General features: G+C 38.8%; 1 protein-coding gene and 1 long non-coding RNA gene across 6 annotated transcripts in view; both read left to right on the forward strand.

Annotated features, from left to right (window-relative positions):
* SEC23A (SEC23 homolog A, COPII coat complex component) overlaps positions 1–3,105 on the forward strand; it is a 28,911-nt gene extending 25,806 nt beyond the window's left edge. For all 5 annotated transcript variants that reach the window (XM_013101319.5, XM_013101321.5, XM_027459630.3 and 2 more), the window contains one exon: positions 1,744–3,105. In XM_013101319.5, the coding sequence (XP_012956773.1) occupies positions 1,744–1,833 (90 nt within the window). In that variant the 3' untranslated portion in view covers positions 1,834–3,105. The remainder of the gene's footprint in view (positions 1–1,743) is intronic.
* A 12,654-nt stretch (positions 3,106–15,759) lies between these two features.
* LOC106017680 (uncharacterized) overlaps positions 15,760–19,508 on the forward strand; it is a 151,316-nt gene continuing 147,567 nt past the window's right edge. Inside the window, exon 1 of the long non-coding RNA XR_002403038.4 lies at positions 15,760–15,910. This is a non-coding gene — a long non-coding RNA (uncharacterized lncRNA). The remainder of the gene's footprint in view (positions 15,911–19,508) is intronic.

A 19,508-nucleotide genomic window follows, 5' to 3' on the forward strand; every position in this document is an offset into this window, starting at 1 on the left:
TGAATTCCACGTGCAAATAAAACACTCTTTCCTTACTTACTAGAATAAAGGGCTCCTAGTTTTTCAGAGCAAAGCTACTGCTGTTGGCAGTGGTGATGGCAGCAGCCTGTGTGCATGTATTGAATAAGGTGTTAAGCTTCAGGATCAGAGTTTGTGTGTTTTAAGTATCTTGGATTACCACCAGCAGTCACTGTGGGAAAAATCTCTTAGATATTGAACAGCTCCATTGGCTGTTTTTTTTTTTTTTATTCTGGAAGATGGTGCAATCTGCTTCCACGCATAAGACAAAAGGTGGCAAATCATATCCTGCCACAGAATTAAACTATTTGTAATTCCCTTGTGGCTTCTTAAACAAGGAGGAGAGCTCAGGCTTAGCATGTGGCAGGATTGGAAGCATAACATCCTTTCTTCGTATCGTGCCTCCAGACGTTGATAGACAATTTAGTGGGTCTTTCCTCAGAGTTGCTATGTAGTGTATCAAGTGTAATGTAGTGAAGTAAAAAATCCTACTGCTCCTGGATTTGTCCCTTGGCCATTAAGTGAAAAATAGCTTTAGCCAGTTCTCATTAAGAATTTCCTGTCTTTGTTTTGAAGCACTTAGTAAAAGTTTAGATAGTTGTGATTTCATTTGGAATTATGGGTGTCTATTACCTTTGAAATTGTTGAGATTTATAGGAATTCTTCATACACCTGTAAATGGGAGTAATGACAATCTGTTTCAAATGACTGAAGAGAGTTACTATGTAATAATTTTACTCTTGTATTTAGATTGGAAATTTGCTTAAAGATAATTAAAAAAAATGAACATTTTGAACTTTTTGGAGTTCTGGGGAGAAAAATTAAGTTACAAAATACCTCCAAAATGGCTTTCATCTTTTGTGCTCAGATTTTGCAGTGGCATGACCTTCAGATGTGTGTGTGCCTCTTCAGATTGCGCAGAGCTGTAGGAAAGGATTAACCCAGATTTCCTCAAAAAAAAAAAAAGCTGGTTGGCCCTCACTCAGTATCAGATCAGATTCTCAGTGGACTTTTTTTCTTTCCCCATTTTGATGTGTCTGAGTTTCAATGGCAAATGCTGATTTGCTAGTTGTGATGCTTGCACATTTCTGTTTGTCACCTTTGCTCCATTGTGATAGGAATGACAGGGGAGCTGTGGTACAGAAGTTTTTATTTACTTTTACAAATTTGTAAGTTAGGATTTGGAGCTGTCAAAAACACCGAGTTTTGTATGATTGATGTAAATATTTTTCCTCTCTGCATTAATATGGGAAGGGTGTAGTCATAAAATCATTTAGGCTGGAAAAAGTCATCATTTGACCATCAACTGCCACTACTAAGTCCACCACTAAACCATTTCCCTAAGTGCCAAATCTTGTAAATACCTTAAGGGATGGCAGCTCCACCACTTCCCTGGGCAGCCTGTTCCAAGGCCAGAACACCCTTTCTGTAAATAAATTCTTCCTGATATCCAATCCAAACCTCACCTGGTACGACTTGAGGCCATTTCCTCATGTCCTACCTGTGGTTTATGCCTGAATTTATGTAAACATATGAAAATTTATTTAAATATGTACTTATTTTTGTCAGAGAACTTCAGCAGTGATCTGTTTTGAAGGTCATTCTAAACTGCAGTATGCAGTTAAATAAACACTGCAGAGGTGTTTATTTAATGGAACATATTGTACCTTAAAATACTTTTTCTTCACAATGTGTATAACCCATTCTCCTTGTTTTCTTTTATAGGAGTCTGGAGCACCCATTCTTACTGATGATGTCAGCTTGCAAGTATTTATGGATCATCTGAAGAAACTTGCTGTCTCTAGTGCTGCCTGAGATTCTGTAGTGTATGAAAGGCACAGATAAGCTGTAGCCATATTTCAGCTTTTTCTCCTTTGCCCTTTTCCATGTCTCTCTTGACAGAATGCTCTGATATGCACAAGCTGCCTGACTAGATGTAAAACAGTGTTGTTTTCAAAGAAAAGCTTTTGTTATTGGCAAATGTTTTAATGTGAACTGCAGTTTGTAAAAACGACAAGTAGTAGATTAAGTTATAATTACAGGAAAAAAAAAACAGTCATTTTGATTACCATGATACTATAATTACTTTGAGATCAATTATAACAACTTTGAAATGTGTTTTCTCTTTTTTTCTTAAATGGTTGAGGTTGATTCTGCTTTGCACTACAAAGGCACGTTGAACAATAAAGGAAATCTTTGGTGATGTCAGGCTTTCCAGACTGACATATGATATTGTTCCTTACTCAATCTGAGCACGAAGTGAACAAAGAAGCAACAAAAAGGTTATAAAAATAGTATTAACTCAGTCTTAGACTGCTGAACTTTTCTGCAGTGATCTTATTTTTCACGTTAGTTATTTTAGGAGTATTTAACTTCAAATATTTCCTTTCTCCATTTTTACTATAGTTGATTCTTTGGGAACAGAATTTTTCTTACTTTCCACATGAATGATTTCAACTGAAAAAATAAAAATAATAATAAAAAAATAAATCTGTTATTGCACAAAATCTAAAGCTTGAGCTAAGAAGAAATCCTACACTACCAAAATAAACTGACTCAGCCTTGATTTTTGTCTTGGCAAATATACTTTAAAAAAAAAGTTATCTTTTTTATTATTGCCTTATAATGTTATTACATTAATGCATGACACTGCACGTCTGCTTTCTGTTTCTGCACCCTTTTTCTTATGAGTTCAACAAGCTGTAGTTCTTGTTGAAACAAAACTCTATAGAATATGCTGCAAATAATTCAATATTTAGTTAATACTTTATTTTTGTGCTTGGGGAAATAAATTAGTAGGCTTTCCCATTTACTTTATGAAGTTTACACAAAACAGATGTTTACATAGGTAATATGATGTTTTGACAAGTGAAGACATGAAATATTGTACCGGGTAATAAAAATGGTGCCAAGTCTGAAGGAAGGGAGTTTTGACATAGGAAATTCAATCATACGTTGGTGTGATAAGCATGATTTTTTTCCGTTTGTCTGTAAATTCTCAAAAACTTGATTAAACCATTTGCTCTATTTTACCTGACTGAGATGAGCTCTTTTTGCCTCAATGCAAATAAAATGTTTTTCTCTCAATTTCTGTATTTATTGTGCTGGTTTGCTGTCAGTGCTTAAAATTAATTGTGGAAATAAACTTAGTAATGATAAAATATAGAATAACTTCATAATTTATTTCAATAATAATTGGTATCAAACTTATTTAACTTCAAGTGATACTGAACTGCTTACATCACATCAGTTAGAGATAAAGATTCAGAAGCCCTCTTTGCTTTGCTTTATCTAAGAAACAGCTTTTAAAGAAATTTTGTAACACTAGGTCTGTCCAATTTATTTGGCAATTAAATTTCATTTGATTAATGAAATTTATTTGCCATCATGTCATGATAATGGATTTTTTTTTTGAGTTTCTCATGAGTCTAGTAAGTTCTATGCTTTCCTTCCTGCCCTTTAGCCAGCTTTCAGTCTACAGTAGGTTCTTTTAGCAGTCCCTTGGCAACTTTAGCTGTTTCTGTAACTTAGATATCTAACATTGTCAAAGACTTCTTGAAAATCCAGTTGTCTGATGTATTACTTTCATCCTGCTGCTTACAGGCCCCTTCCAAAGACAATGTGGTTAGTGAGACAGGATTTCCCTTGGTAGCAAGCAAGCTGTCCCTTTCCCAAGAGCCCATGTCTATCTATAGGCTCATAAATCTTACTCTTTATTATAGCCTCTGCCATCTTACTGAGGACAGAGATCAGTCTAAGTGGCAGGATTTTCAGAACAACCCTTTTGTTGTTCTGAAAATGTGGGCAGCAGTCTGCCACTCCTGGGCACAGTGACAGTGTGTAAAGACAATTAGACAAGTTTGCTTGCATTTTTGCCCTTCTGCGTTTGACTTCCTTCAAAACTCTTGCATTAACGTTGTCCTGTCCTGATAACTTACTAACATCTTATTTATCTACTTGGTCTAATACCTCTTGCACACTTTTACATAGGTCAGGTTACCTACATCAATTTTATCTCCTGGAAAGAACATGTAGGGAACAGTAACCTCCTCAATACATTCAACAGGGAAGATGACTTCATGAGCTTTATGCCTTTACTGCTCTTAGAATCACAGAATGGTTTGGGTTGGAAGCGACCTTGAAAATCATCTAGTTCTAACACCCCTGTCATGGTCAGGGCCACCTTCTTATATGTCGCCCAAAATCCCATCCAACCTGGCTTTAAACACATCCACAGCTCCTCTGGGCAACCTGTTCTAGTGCCTCACCACCCTCATTGTAAAGAATTCCCTCCTTTTATTGATTTAGCAGCCCTTTTATTACTCTGCTAACAAGCAGTTTCACTGATTCCCCAGAAGCTATGCTTCTTGTATTTAAAGAACTTTTCATTTTCAGGTTCAACATCTGTTGCAAGGTGTTTTTCAAGTTCAGTTTTAGCTCGATTAACTTCCCTTGTGTGTTTGACCAGGACGTATACTGGATGCAGCTGTTTCAGGGCTTGTACCTGCAGGAAATGGCAGCAACCACCAGTTGTTTTCTGAATGCAAGAGTTCTATTATGATTCCTGCAGTGAGGACCAATTCAATTTTGCTATGGAACGGGCAAAGATGACATTTTTCAAATACAGTTTCTGCAACATTGATGTGCCCCTGAAGAGCACTATGATACTGTGAGTATTTTTAAATTCTTGTGCAGGGAATTTAAAAAACAAGAATGGGTAAAACACCCATAATGATGCCTTATTTACATATATCTTGCGTATGATTGCTGAAATTTTGTGTTGGACATTTAAAATGGATGTATCTTAAAATTGATGCTGTAACTGATGGGCAGAACCGTAAATAACCTGGACAATTTTGTGTGTTTAAGTCCTCAGTCTCTTCACAGCACCTGCGTTGGGGTGCATGCTAAAAATTTCATGTTCAGAAGCTACCTGGGTTTAACACAGATGATTGTATCATCTAAAGACATTTTTAATACATTTTTATGCTGCTTGGGGAAGTAAGCTGTTATGGCTGAGAGTTCATCAATATTTAAAACCAAAATAATATGTGTTAGGGCTGCATTATAGGACAAAATGGTCTAGGAAGATAAATTGCTGCTATTTACTGTTCTTGCTAGCCCATGTATTACTAGGTTTCAGGTGAAGGGATGTACTAAGATGCAATATCTATGGCAGCCCTTGCAATTATTTTTTTAAATCCTTAGTTTTGGTTGAACACAGATTGGAAATCAGAGGAGGAGTCAGTCAAATCTTGGGAAAAACACCTGGAGATTTTTAATGCTCAGCCTCAGACTTGAAGAATTGGCCTTCTGCAGGACAAGGGGTAAAACTGAGCTGCTGGCTGTTCTGTTAAGGACTGGGAAGGTGAAGACTGAAAATTATCAGTGTGCAGTCAGGTAGGGGAGCAAGCAATCAGGTGCCTCCTTCCTTACCCTGCTAGGCATGCTGTGCATTTTTGCACAGCGCAACATCTGTTCTTGATATAAGCTTCCCCACTGGATATGTACATGCCTGAAGCCTTGCCATCTGGGAAGTGTATTTGTCTCAGAGGCAACATGGGTGAATCTGCAGTTAATGGGTTGCCAGGATCATGAAATCAGATGGAGGCTCATAACAATCTAACAGCTGTTCATGTTCTTGCATGTTCTTGTCGCCAGTGTTTGAATGCTGAATGGAAAAGCACGCTGTGACCGGCAGTCCTTGCGTAGCATCTGGCCTACCTGGCGCATATTTCTAGCCTGCTGCCTTTTTCTCATGACTTTTCATGCTGTATGTGCTACACAAGCATCTGATTTTTTCTTCTCTTTTCATTGCCTTAATTCCCATACTTACAGCCCATTTACTGTGTCCCCACGCCCTCACTGAAATGAGGTGTGGGTTCATGCAGTTTGGATTATGCTGAGTTATAAAATTGTGCCGATGTTTGCCTAGATGCGCATTCTTTGTAAGGCCAGTTGTAACCCTCCAGTGATGGTACTCACATCTTCCCTCAATTTGTAGCATGGGAAAATTAATAAGGCCTTACCTGTGGTGCAAAAGCTTCTTGTAGCATCATTGTGGGAGCCACAACAAATGTTATTTAGGCAGTCAGCACTCATGCGACCCCCTGATGCTATAATCTGTGACCGCTTTCTCTTTGCTCCAGCCATAGGGAGCCATGGTTCTACCTTTCCATTGCTGCCTTTCTTTTAGCTGCTAACAGGGAACATATTTTTCTCATTGTACAGGATTTTAGCTTTTTTTTTTTTTTGCCTTTTTTTTTTTTTTAATTAAAAAAATGCAAGTTATTTTTTAGCTACTTTGAGTTTGTTTATTTGTTTGTTTGTTTTATACCACCTGTCAATAATTTACTTCCACCTTGCTTTGGAAAAGGTAGGGGACTGTTAACTTTAGGCTGTCGTCTCCTGTTTGGATGGGATACCTCACAAGGTAACAAGTTCACCCCAAAAGTTACAGTTAAACTGCTTAAAGTCAGGTGTACTTGACTAGAAACAGAAACACTGTCAGGTAGGTTCCAGGAACCTCATAGCTTGGTCTGTGAGGCTGTGACAGAGGTGACTGGTCTCATGACTGCCTCCAACACATAGCAGCATGTTTGGAAAGTCAAATTTCCCAATATTCCCTCTTTTCCACAGTTAAAAACAATAGTTGATAAACAGCGACTGGGAGCCTATCCCATTCTTCTACCAAATCTGAAGCAAACAATTTCATTATCCCCCTGTCAGGTGGTAAAGCGCAGAAGAATTGAGCTCAGTTTAGCTTCTGGCATTTTGGGTTTGTACAAAAGTTAAATGTTACATGAAAACCAATGAGCCTGAACAGAACAGATGGAAAAATTAATGAAGCTGTTGCTCTGCTCTGAATTTAATGTAAAATCTTGTTTAAAATAGCAGATTGAGCCTAATAGTGCAAGCTTTTATCCAAAGAAAGGACTGCAATGCTAAAAGATAAACAATGAAATCATTGCCCATATATTGATTTTGGCAAAACTGAAGCAAAATAACCACTGCGTACTTAAATAGTGGAGGCTGTCACCAACACCTGCAGATTGTCCATCACGTCTGCCTTCCTATCCTATTCCATGGCTGCCTGGAGGTATCCAGCTGTGCGATATGCTTGCCTTGAAATGAGGTAAGAGTTTGCCTGGAAGCTAATGCATGTGGAATGAGCAATAGGCTGTCCTGTGCCCTTCTCGGAGAAAAATGTACATGTGTGTTGTGTCCTGTGTCTACAGCCATGCATTGGGACTGTGCACATTTGGGGGTGTTTGACTCAAGAGTGGCCAAACGCCAGTATTCCTTATTAGAAAAAGAGTACGTGTTGCAAAGCCCAGGTATGGCAGCTTTCTTCTTTTCTCCAGAAGATAACGACTTGGGATTAGCCACCTTCAAAGTGTGCATGTCAAGGTGACAGGGAGCCACAATGGCTGTGAGGCGGTGTTGAAATAATGTGAGGGTAACCTCTGAGGTCCCTGAACACGTAGTTCCTTCTAGGTTTGAAGTTACTCACGTCTACGTGGTTGCTGGTTTTTCAGCTTTGGGACAGATGACAGTGACTCACGGGCCAGAGTTCGCAGTCTGCAAATAGCACACGGAGCCAGAATGATTTTATATGGTTATTGATGAAAGTTTAGCAAGGGAGCACAGCCGTGTCTGGAAAACTGAAGGTAGGTGGAGACTCAGGAAGGTTTGGTGACTTTAGATAGTTATGAAGTAACCCATGAAATGAGCTCAGTCCCAAAGAAGAGGAGATTACATTTCTGGGATTCAGCTGTGAGCTCCTTTTTGGCTGCAGAGTGGGCCTGGCACGTGTTTCACTGTTTTGTGTAGTAGCATGGAGAAGTCTGAGCCTTGGCTCTACATTGATATGAACCTTGGAAGACCCTAACTACCCTGTATGTCCTGATGAGAGTGACCTTTTATCCTGCAGGGAAGCCCAGCTGCTGAACCCTCCTCCTGTGTGTCCAGGAGCAGACAGAAAGGAGAGGCCATGAGGAGAAGCGCTGGCTGGCAGTCAGAGGGCCGAGCGGGACTGTTCACTGCCGAGGAGCAATTTCAAGCAATTCTGCCAGTCTAGTTAAGATCAAAACATCGCTCTCCCATAGCAGTTTCCATAACATGTTCTCCCACTCTAAATATTTGCACACTGTGCCAAGGGAAAGATAGTCCAGATGGGCCCAGCACCATGGCATGAGCAGTGCTGCACCACGAAAGGTCACAGATTCTCGTTGCAGACTTGCTCCGGTTTCCCTGCAGAAGGAGGAGGTACATGAAGATGACGCTTTTTAAATGATAACATCCAACAAACCAATGGAAGTGTACTTCATTTTTGTACTTAATTTTTGTCCCTGATATAACAGACAACAAGAGAGTTAACTTGTTCTAGAGTTCAACAAAATGTGTATTTTCTGCTTTAGAGACTGAGATTTTTATCACAGACTCATTTTGGCTCAAACTACTCCACCTGCAGAAGGTAGAGTGTTTTTAAACTAGAGTAAAGGCAGGTGGCTGGGTCTACTTTGTGCCATTCCCTCTGTGAATGAACTATCAGTCACACAAAACCTCAAATATTTAGGATAGAACCAACAGTTTTCTTACAAAAATGCAGGATACAGCTTGCACTGTCAGGGAAGAAAAAGCAGCAGAGATCAATAGTATATGACAATGTTTGGGGTGCTCTGCAACAGCAAAGAACATTAAATAAAATGCCCAGGTGATGGGAGGAAGTCAGCCACATGAAATGTGGTACCTTGGTAGTCCCTGTCAATCTAACAGGCAGAAAAATCCTTGCCAGCTTCCAAATAGGAACTTAATTTAACCCTAAATACCAACAAGACACTCTAGAGCTTTCATTTGATTATGAGCACCAGTTTGGCATCCCAGAGCAAGCTGTGGTTAGCGGCTGTTTCCAAGGAAGGCAAAAAAGCCCCGTTAGCCAAGCTGTGCAATCCATGGGTGGAGGAGGAGATTACTGCAGCCTTTGCAGGCTATTATGCAGCATATGCATGGCAAACAGATCTTTACTTATTCTATTTTCTGATTTTTGGCCCATCAAAAGATAAATCAAGCCAAGTACACTGTGATTGCTATTTTTGTAATTTGGCTGACTAAAAGGAAAAAGATGGTTGTGCTGAAATTTTAGCGCATAACTGTTCTGCTCTTACTTCCTTTCCTTTGGGAATAACTGAAATTGCTTTTCTTTGTGCTTTTCAGATATGTTAGTCGTACCTTGACAGGATGCTTTTGAACACAGGTGCACAAACTGTGATGGCTGCGCCATCCAGACAGAAGTGATAGCTTAAGTGACTTAATAACCTAGTAACATCCCCCTGGCTAAAAGAGCTAAAAGATATGAATGGGCTTTCCTGAGAAGGCAAGAATACAACCCTAACAGGTAACTGTGGAAAATGAGGTGGATTTGGCAATTGCATGTCAACTACTAAGACTTCAGGATAAAGAGTCCCATTACTGTGCCAGTTACTTTTGACTTTAAAATGAGTTGAAAATTTACAAAATCAAAGACAGGTCCTTGCACAGGCTGCTTGCTATCCAGCATAATTGTAGCCCAAATTGCAACTGTTCCATAGGCTGCAGAAGATGGACTAAGACCTCTGCTCCCTGTTCAAGTCTGAGTCTTTGTGGTGCTGTGCAAAACTACATGTATAAACGCAGAATATTTTCTGAGAGCTGATTTTTTACTGAAAAAATAACACAAGGGTAGAACACTTTCAAAGGCTAAATCCATCTTAATCAGAGTGGAATGAATGCAGATTAAAAAAATGCAAAAAAGTATCTGAAATGCATTAAGTGACAGGTCACATTAAGTCACATTAAGTGACTAGACCTCTTAGTGGTCAGTTGCATCTGAATGAAAAATATCCTTTGTCCTGGTTAAGTAATGTGTATAAATAAATCTGGATTTATTTTTGAGATGATATAATTGGTAACGTGTGATATAATGACACTCTAAGCAGAGCTTGAAATAACTTTGCTTTAAGCTGACCAGCATAAGTAGGACATCTGTTTTAGTCATATTTCTGCAATGTGTTAATCTTGGACACAACTATCTTCTTTTTGCTAGTAGAAATATATGTTAAAAATATGTATTATTCAAAATACTGTTACACATTACAATTGACAACTTCCATGTCCTCACAGTAAGAAAAGACTACTTTTAAAGATTCTGTCTGCAATTTCACAAAGAAATGGAGCAATTTACTTTTGCGCAGTGATCCCAGTGGTATAAGTGGTGACTTTGCTGTATGCGGAATCGAATGTGCATGCTAAGCCTCTGCAGGATCAGAGCTGTGGCTAAAGGAAGACATTATCTTCTGAGAAGAGATTTAGTACTTAATGTTAACAGATAAGCCCTGCCACATTTTGACTGCAATTTCATGTTTTTATATAATTTCAGGAACAGGTCTGCTTCAGAGGAAACAGCAGTAAGGCTTTGCATCTTCCCAGTGAGTGGGAATATTTTAATTGCTAGCGTTACCTTTGGCAAACCTTAAGAGGGCAGTAGCTGCATAAGGTTTCTGGTCTGATTTGGGTTCCAATTATGCTAGTTACTGGTGTAATCAAGTGTCTTTTATTTCTCTTTCTCACTGGTGCAAGTGTGAATCAAAACAGTGTGTAATATCAGTTAAATTAAATTTTCCTTTGAAAAACACAGAAGTGTTTTGTTTCTCTCTTCTGTCATTGTTTAAACATTTATGATAAAAATTAGAATCTTTTAAAGTAAACCACCTGTCCCAACCATTTTTGACGTTTTAAGAAATAGTCTAGAAAGAAGGGCTACAAAGGAATGATTTAAAATATTTTAATGGAATAATCAGAAACTTCCCTAGGTGTAACCAAACATCTTCTTTTAAAAGGCTGGAAGAAAAAAAGTGCAAAAATAGCATAGAAGAGGAAATTCAGCTGAATGATCATTTTTTGATTCCTGTCTTCAAAGAAGAATGCAAAATAAGCAGAAATCAAATACATGGGCACAGATTTGCGTTTTTTTTTTTTTTTTTTTTTTTTTTTTTTTTTTCCCTAAAAAGAGGAAAATAGGATGTGAGTGACTAAAAGAAATTAGATGTGTTATATCTACATGCCTGAACAAAGACTTGCCCAACACATTCAGCAGACTGGAACTAATGTAAGAAAACAATTATCTTAGAGGTGTAAAATGCCTAGAATAAAACTTGTTGGTCTGGGAATTTTAGTGTTAAATGAATGCTTCTGATAACTTAACTTTAATTGAAAAAAATAATAATAATGGAATATACAAGGAATTATTAGTTTAGAGAACAAGAGGATACTCACATGCAATCACTGCCCTAGATGCTGTGAATTAAACAGCTCTGCAGACATCTGAGTTGGGAATTGTAGTAAGACATGAAATACCTAAAACAGGCAATCCTGAGTGAGGAGGTCCACATTTTTAGGAAAGAGAATGGTCTTGGAAGGCTGGAGCAGTCACGAGTGTCTTCACAGCTGAGGAAAGGTGCTTATGGATTGTAGGCATTGCAGAAGTTTTTACAACGATAAAGATGGTGGCTTCGATGTGTGGAATTACTGAGAGCTACATACATGTATTACATGCACTGCTCTCTCCTTGTCCACATAGCAAGTCATTTCATTATAGAAAGCAGTCAGATTGGCCAGGTCTGATCTACTCTTAGTAAATCCGGACTTTTTCTCACTACCTTCTTGTTCTTCGTTTGTTTGGAAACATCCTAAGAAGACATGCTGCATGATCTTTCTAGGTACTAAATGGAAGTTGGCCAATGCTTAGTTCTTCAGATCCTCCTCTGTACCCTTCTTAAAGATGAGTGTAACTTTAGCCCTTTTCCATGGATCATCATCATGATCTGAGGATGATGTGGCTTCACAGTCACAGTTTTTTTCACCCAGTTTTTTCACCATCCTTGTGTGGATCCTACCTATCCCCAAAAATATGAATATACCCAGTTTCTTAAAATAGTCCCCAGCTCTCATGCCTTTCCTTGTCCTTCTTTCTCAAACTCTGCAGGTATGTGCAGGGATCTGGGAACTTTGTGAAGACTGAAGCAAAAGAAAGACATTGAGTATTTCAACCTTTGCTATGTTGTCTGACACCAGGTTGTCTCCTCCACTGAGCAACAGCTTCATGTTTTCTTTGAACTTCAGTTTGCTACTAGTGTACTTACAGAATTGCTTTCCTTTGACCTTTTATACCCCTCAGTAGCCTGAGATCTAAGTGAGCTCTGTCTTTCCTGATACCATCCCTAATTGCCCAAGCAGTGCTTTTATACTCCTGTTTTGTCACCAGTCCACGTTTCTGCTTCTTGCATGTTGTCTTTTTTTTTTTTTTTTTTTTTCATTTTAATTCATTAACAGTTCCTTGATTTGCTGATTGGGCCCTCTGCCCAAATTTCTGGTTGTATACAAAATTAGTGCAGTCTTTAATAAGAATTAGAGGGTATTCTGTTAGAACATTGATCTTTTTGTTATTTTTAGAATAAGTTCTGGCACTGGCCAAATTTAAGATCTTGCGACACAGTTTTTTATGACAATTCTGCCCTCTAGAAACCCCTTTAAATCTGAGCGATTGCCCTCTGTTTCTTCTTTCAGTAACTAATTTGCAGTTTTTCCTTAATGGAATGCAGATATAGTTAAGAAGACATTCACTTCTAACCTTTGCAAGAAGCAAATGTAACTTGGATTCATCTGACCTATCTTTATTCAGATCACTAATGTATACCTGCAATATTTCTAAGCCTGTAATATCATATATCATGGAATGTGTTTATTGTACACGTATGTGACATAAAGGCACAACTTTTGGTGGACTCAGCTTTTGATAAACCAATACTTTTCTCTTTGAACATGATACTAGAAGTAGGTTTTATATATGTGAGGAATTTGGAGACCTCCTGATGTTCTTTCCATGTCAAATGGAATTAGAAGGTTTTTTTTTCTTTTCTTTTTTTTTGGGGGGGGGCGGGGGGGGGGGGGGGAATGGAGGTATTGAAGGTAAAGTTCTTTTGCAGCATGAAGGCAAGATTTGGATGTTGTTCCATACCATATAGTTGATGGGGAGAGTGGGCTTAGCAATGAAAAAAAACAGCTGTGGTTTTGTCTGAAGGAAAAAATGACATAAACAAGCTGATAGTGGCAACTTGTGATCACCAAAAGAAATTTCAGATTCATCAGTAGCGGTACCAATATGTTCATTATCTGTTCTGGGGTGGCAGGAAATAGATTGAAATATTGCTTGTTTTGTTTTTATTTATTTTTAAAGGATTATTCAAAACAGATGAATTATGTGGTTTAAATAAATTGAATAACCAAAACCAGGCAATGTACAAGTACCTTCTACTAACATCCAATGATGACTCTGATAAGGGCATGATTCAATTTCAATTCCCAAACAGCTTCTGCATGCTGAAGTTAGACTGCGGAAGTTGCTGTAGCCATGAAGCAGCAGTTCTGACTGTGCAATTGAATTAGCTCATTTCATAAACTCTTGATGCAGAGGCAGAGGCTCAAGCCTGACTTACAGCATGAAACATCTGTTAGAGGAAGTTAGCAGTGAAGAGCTAACAGAGCTATGGGAACAGGCAGTAAGACAGTCGCTTTGTGTAATATTCCACTTCTGTTTCTTGTATTGCATCAAGACCTCACTTTGAAATAAAGCTGTTTAGATGTCATTTGTAAGTCTATGGTAAGTAAGATGAAGTAGGAAATTTTGAGACAGTTACAAGATTTTTTTCTCATCAAGTACAGGCAACTACAGTGACAGACAACTGGAGATTTAGTGTGTATTTAATCCAAAAAAAAAAAAAAAAAAAAAAAAAAAAAAAGATTGTCATTGAAGATTGTCATTTTTAGGAGCCCCGCTGTTTGCTAGCTAGTGCTCTACTGTGCCTGCTACAAGATAGAGTGACCATGTAGTGAGGTGGCACTGGGATGAAATTACAGAGCAATGCCAGTGCTGTCTGGATGAAAGGTATAGCGTGAATGACTTCTAGGGATAACACCACGGAGACCAGACCTGGACCCGCAACTTCTCTCTGGTTGGCTGAGACTCAAAGACAAAGCAGGCTGTGAGTGAGAGGTCTGGAAAAGATGGAGGCCATATGAAGTCTGTGAAGGATTTCAGGCTGCAGAGTCAGACAGGGGAGCACCCTCACCCCACGGAGCTTGGAGACATACAATTTGAACGGAGTGGTGGAGTCGTTCAAAAATTTTGTTCACCGGCATCAGGCCATAGGCACCTCAAACAGCTTGCTGCAGTCATGGCCGCTCAATGGCCTCTGCCTTTGGTCTCTCAGCTCAGGCTGAGGCATACGCATGTCCCTGGGCACATGGCCTTGGGAATGCCACCCCTACAGCTGCTGCCCTCCAGCCTTCACTCCCTGTGCTGTGCCCAGCCTGACCCGCTGCACCTCCATAGGCTGGCTGCACTGCCCACTCTGCCCGGCGTGAGGGTGGTGGAGGCCTGGCTGTTCTAGCTTCAGTGTTGGGTTGAAAAAGAGTTTGTTGGGGCCTCTTGGTGTTTGGCTTTTTCTCATGAAACACAAGAACCCAGGTCCCCCCACATGTGGATGCATTCAATCCTTCCCCAGCTCAGCGGATGGGTCCTAAGGTGCACTGTAGATACCACAAACACAACAAAGCCCTTCATGTTTGCAGGCAGTTGTGTAGCCATGTGAGGGGCTAAATGCCAGGCCTTCTGTTGTCTGGCTGTGGAGGTGCCAGCGTAACCATTTCCTCCATCGTGCAAAGTCACTGAAGAAACACTCTGCCCAGGCCTCACGTTGTGGCGACATGACCAAGTCCAAGTTCGTGAGGAAACACAAGATGGCTGCACACTTGTGGTGAATTCAGACCTCCCCACAGGTACCAGCAGGACCTGAGAGAAGTTACCATTTAAAATTGCCCTTTGATTTTACAGTGAGGGAGAGGTTAGAAAGCACATTTTGAGAGGTTTGGGTATGGTGTTGCTCCTATGCTACCACTGCCATTGCTTATCCTAGAATTGGACAGAACGTGGCCCAGCTCTTTTGAGTCATTTTTTGAAGAATGGTTCAGTAGGTCACTACAGAACTTGGAAAAGAGCATTCAATTGGGTATTTGGAAATTTCAATTGGGTATTTGGAAATTTGGAAAAAAGATTTCCCTGCTTTCTTCAGTGTAGCTTCCTTATTTAATGTGACTGCATCCCCAAATGGAATTAGGTAACTGTTTTCAAAGCACAACACTGATTAAAATCAAAGCCATCTATTTTGTTGTATATTAAGTATAAGGCTTTGAAAAGTAGCCCAACTTTTATTTAAACTAAATAAAAACCTTAGCCATCCAATGGAAGTTTGCATTGCTATTATCTAGGATGTTCACCAGTCATAAACAATAAGAATTAAAATGCTTTTGAAATAAAGGGGACAAAACATGTAAAAAGAGATGATGACATTTGGCCTAGAGCCTGGGAACACAGACCTTTTACCTGCCTAGAGCTACTGCTCTAATCAGGCTACTAGCAGGACATAGAGAAGGTTAGCAAAGGTAATAGAGATAAATTATTTTATGTTACTACACTCTTTTATAGTAGAAAGATAAACGTTAACTGAAAACTCCTGAGGTCTCACATACAGGAGGGTCAGGGCAACTGGAAGCTAGCTTTACCTTTCTTTCTTGAGGCAGTTCAAGTAATTGGGGCTTAGGACCACATGGTTCATGTATTTATTATTCCTTCTGCTTTTCCAGGTGTATGACATCTAGTGGCAGCTGTAGCTTGTAAGACATTGGCAACACTGTCAGCTTTGTTGGGCAACACCAGGAAGGTAAATTTTCAGTGGCAGTTTGCAGATTTGTGTTGGGCAAAGCAGTTAGCAGTCTCGCTTTCGTGATCTGACAAAAGGTAAACTTTATTTATTTATTTTTCCTAGGGAGAGTTGGAAGATGTTTTTATGAGTTGGAGCACTTATTTCCCATGAGACTGAAGTCTATTACCTTGACTTTTAGTTGCTGAATGTCATAGTAGTTTGGCATTGTAGTGTCTAGGCTTAATCTGGATATTTATTTGTTCTGGTGGTGTAGTGCTTTACTGAAATGGTGAAAGGATTACAGTCCTGCAGTACAGGCTTAGTTTGTTGGATATACAGCCACAAGTTGGTCAGAAAGATTTCTGGAGAAATTTCTAGTAAATGTTCTTTGATGAAGTAGAAACTTTAAATGGACTTTCTGTTTTAGGGAGAGATGCCAATCCTTTAATTAAGTATAGCTGAATAATCAAGGGTACTACATTGTCATTGGGGATCTGCTAATACTCTGATGACCCAATTTTTGCTTTGGTAAGGAGTAGAAGCTAACTTCAAAAGGGATGTCCTTGTACTGATTTTCTTTTTTTAATTACATGGATTTTTCTGTCCAGATTCAAATTGTTAGATGTTGTAAAGCGCTTTCACATAGGAAAAAGTACTCAGATGGATTTTTTTATGTTTTTGTTTTCTTTAGTCTTACTGGTAGGAGTTGAAACTGTTGAGATCTTTAAAGTGTGTCCCTCATGATTATTGAATCAATTGCTCTACGGATCTGTAGATGAAAGTGTTTTATATGCTTAAACAACAGAACAATAGAGCTTTCAGTATTGCTCTCTGTGTTCCATCTTTCCGTCCAGTCTTTTTTCTTACCTTCTACATTCACACATTAACTATCATAGAGTTTTGTTAAATGTATCATTATTATTGCACTATTGTTGTGTGTGTGTAATATAAACTATTGTAGAAGAAGAAAAACCCAACCCTACATTTGATTAGGACAAAAACTCATTATATAAAGTCTTAATTTACATTTTGTTTTCCTAGTAGATTGTGCAAGCTGGCAGTAGCCCAGTCGTTTTTGTAATGTAGTTATTCTATGCTTGGACAGCAAAACCCATAAATCTAGGTGAATCTAAATAAAATCATGAAAAGGTAGAGATATTAAGAAAAACTACAGTTATTTTCTGAGTAGTTTCTACTGCTTTCTGTCTAGCTGAGAGCTCACGGAAACAACTTTTTCCAAGAGACTGAGTGCTAGATGGTTTGCACCACCACCCCTTTTGCCCAAGGAATCCCTTTGAGTTAAATAAAGTTACAAGATAGTAAGATTAGTTCAAACACTAGGAGAGTAGACATGTGAAATAGCAGATTAGATGCTGCTATGCTCAGTACTTTTGTATTTGCAGTTGTGTTTTCACTTGCAAATACCACGTGGTTACAGCACTTTTGAGATTTTCTTAGTTACCAAATGGCACAGTAGAGACGAAGAGGAGACTCCTGAGCTGTCTCACTTGTTCAATACCCAAATGAAAGGGGTAGTTGCTGCAACTGTGTTTGAAACTACAATTTACACTTATAATCTGGTTGGACAGTAAACAGAAAATAATCAGTTATAATCTCATCTCTAAAAATGCTAAGGGAAGGAAAATATTTCAAAATCTTTCTTCAGACCACTGAATGCCTGCCACTAAAAGCCTTCAAGCCTTCAGGACACTAACTTCTCAAGGGTATAATCTTAAGTGTGAAGGCTTCTTTCACAGTCAGTGGAAAATGAGGAAGATGCTATCTTCAGCAAGGCCTTCAGGTTTCAACAGTATCAGCATGTACTATGCAGGAGATTCTAGTGATGACTGTAGTCCACACACTGTAATGTCTTGATTAGAGCAGTTTCTTGGCACAATCAGATAAAAATACCTGGACAACTGAGATTCTTACTCTGAAACAATGTTGAAAGGTCTCTTGAAATAAACTCTTCAAAAAGAGATTAAACTTAACTTTTATTTGTTTATAAATGAGGTATAAACTTGTGAGTTAACGATCTCATTCACATTACACAAGTATTTTTTATGGTGCCTTCTTAGACTGAATCTTCATTAACTATTTAGTAGGTAACTTTTTTGAACCACATTGAATGTGTGTTCCTTTCATCTCCTCTGTTAGCAGTGACTTGTTCCTAATTTATTCAGAGCCTATTGACTGTGTATGCTATGTTGAAAATAATGTGGCATAGGCAGTTTTCCATTAAGTCATGGAATAACAAGTTGTGAGAGCTTCACTAAATGAAATGTAAAAAAGCAAGGTGGAAGCTACACAGCCAGGCTGCCTTTTGTAGTGTTTTGTAAGCGTTAAGTGAATTCCTTGGATACAGATATAGTATTCTTGTCATTATAATTTTTAATGGGTATGTTTTCATCAGCCCTTTCTCCTAGGTCATTCAAATGAAAAAGACTCTAAAGCAGGGAGTGACACTTTTTATTTTTGGTGACTTGATAACTTAGTTATTGTATTAGTATTAGAAAATCTAATGATCTTCATACAATAAGAGAGGAACAAGCCTAAATAAATGGCCTGCTCATATGAATTAGCTAAAAGGATTTGTAATCTATTTACATAAAGAAAGCATTTGAAAAGCTTTCTGGAAAAAGATACCCGTAGTAATATGCGTGATGCTAAAACCATATAATGAAAAGATGGTGATGTAAAGGGCAAAAGTAGTCACTGACAATAGTGGGAGATGTACTGGCCTCAAATCCTCTTGCAGAGATTGAAGCATGAAGCTGAATTCAGCTTTCTTGAGTTGCCGACCACATCAGGAGCATAAAAAACCTTAACTCTAGTGGCTCCTCCACCTTTGGACGAGGAGTCTAAAGAATATAGTAGCTACCTGTGATGTTAAGAGCCTGCTTTCAACTGCTGCAGTCAGCAGCCTTGGTGTATGTCTGCTCAGACCACCTCTGGCAGTTCAGGAGCATTTATTCTCTTTCAAGATCTCTGTTTTAGACTCCCTGAGGGCATCCTGTTAACTACTAAGGGTAAGAGAAAGCACCTCTTTCATCTTGTCTCCATTTAAAATGTACGGAAGGGCCTTCAGCACGTAGCAAAATGTTATAAAGAGCTTCAAGCTATCAGCTTGTGTGGAGGAATTGGAAAGGAGAGGTAACTTGTCAAGTGAAGAGAACTCTGAATACTAATCGTGATGGTGATATACAGCAGGTTTCTTTGGGTTGTTCTGGAAACACACTAAGAGGTCTACTTAGAGAAGAAGTGAAGAGGTCTAAATCCTATTGGATTTGGGAGGTCAAGGGTTTGTCAACAGCCAACCACAGCTTACTTGAGGTTGAAAGCCATGGGTACATTAAGTTGTGTGTCTGTGGCAAGGAAGCTTGAAGATACAAAATTGGTAGACGTAAGGTCTGCTTTCTGTTTTCAAAAAGTTCTGTTGTTTCTTCTCAGACCATGGATGCTATTATTGCTGTTTCCAATTGATACGTTTAGCTTCTGGCAAATTTGAAAAAAACACAACTAATTAAATACAACTTTAAGTGCATACCACCTGTTTTACACTCATGATCTTAGGTAGAATTTGAATGTTTCATGTGTCACTGAAGAAGACAGCTGGCAAAATGAAAATGAAATCTGATTCTTTATAGTTTTATGGTTGCTACAGTGTGTATCATGGCTGTGCTTCAAATATTG

This window comes from Anas platyrhynchos, chromosome 5 (assembly GCF_047663525.1).
Source record: "Anas platyrhynchos isolate ZD024472 breed Pekin duck chromosome 5, IASCAAS_PekinDuck_T2T, whole genome shotgun sequence".
NCBI classification, from domain to species: Eukaryota; Metazoa; Chordata; class Aves; order Anseriformes; family Anatidae; genus Anas; species Anas platyrhynchos.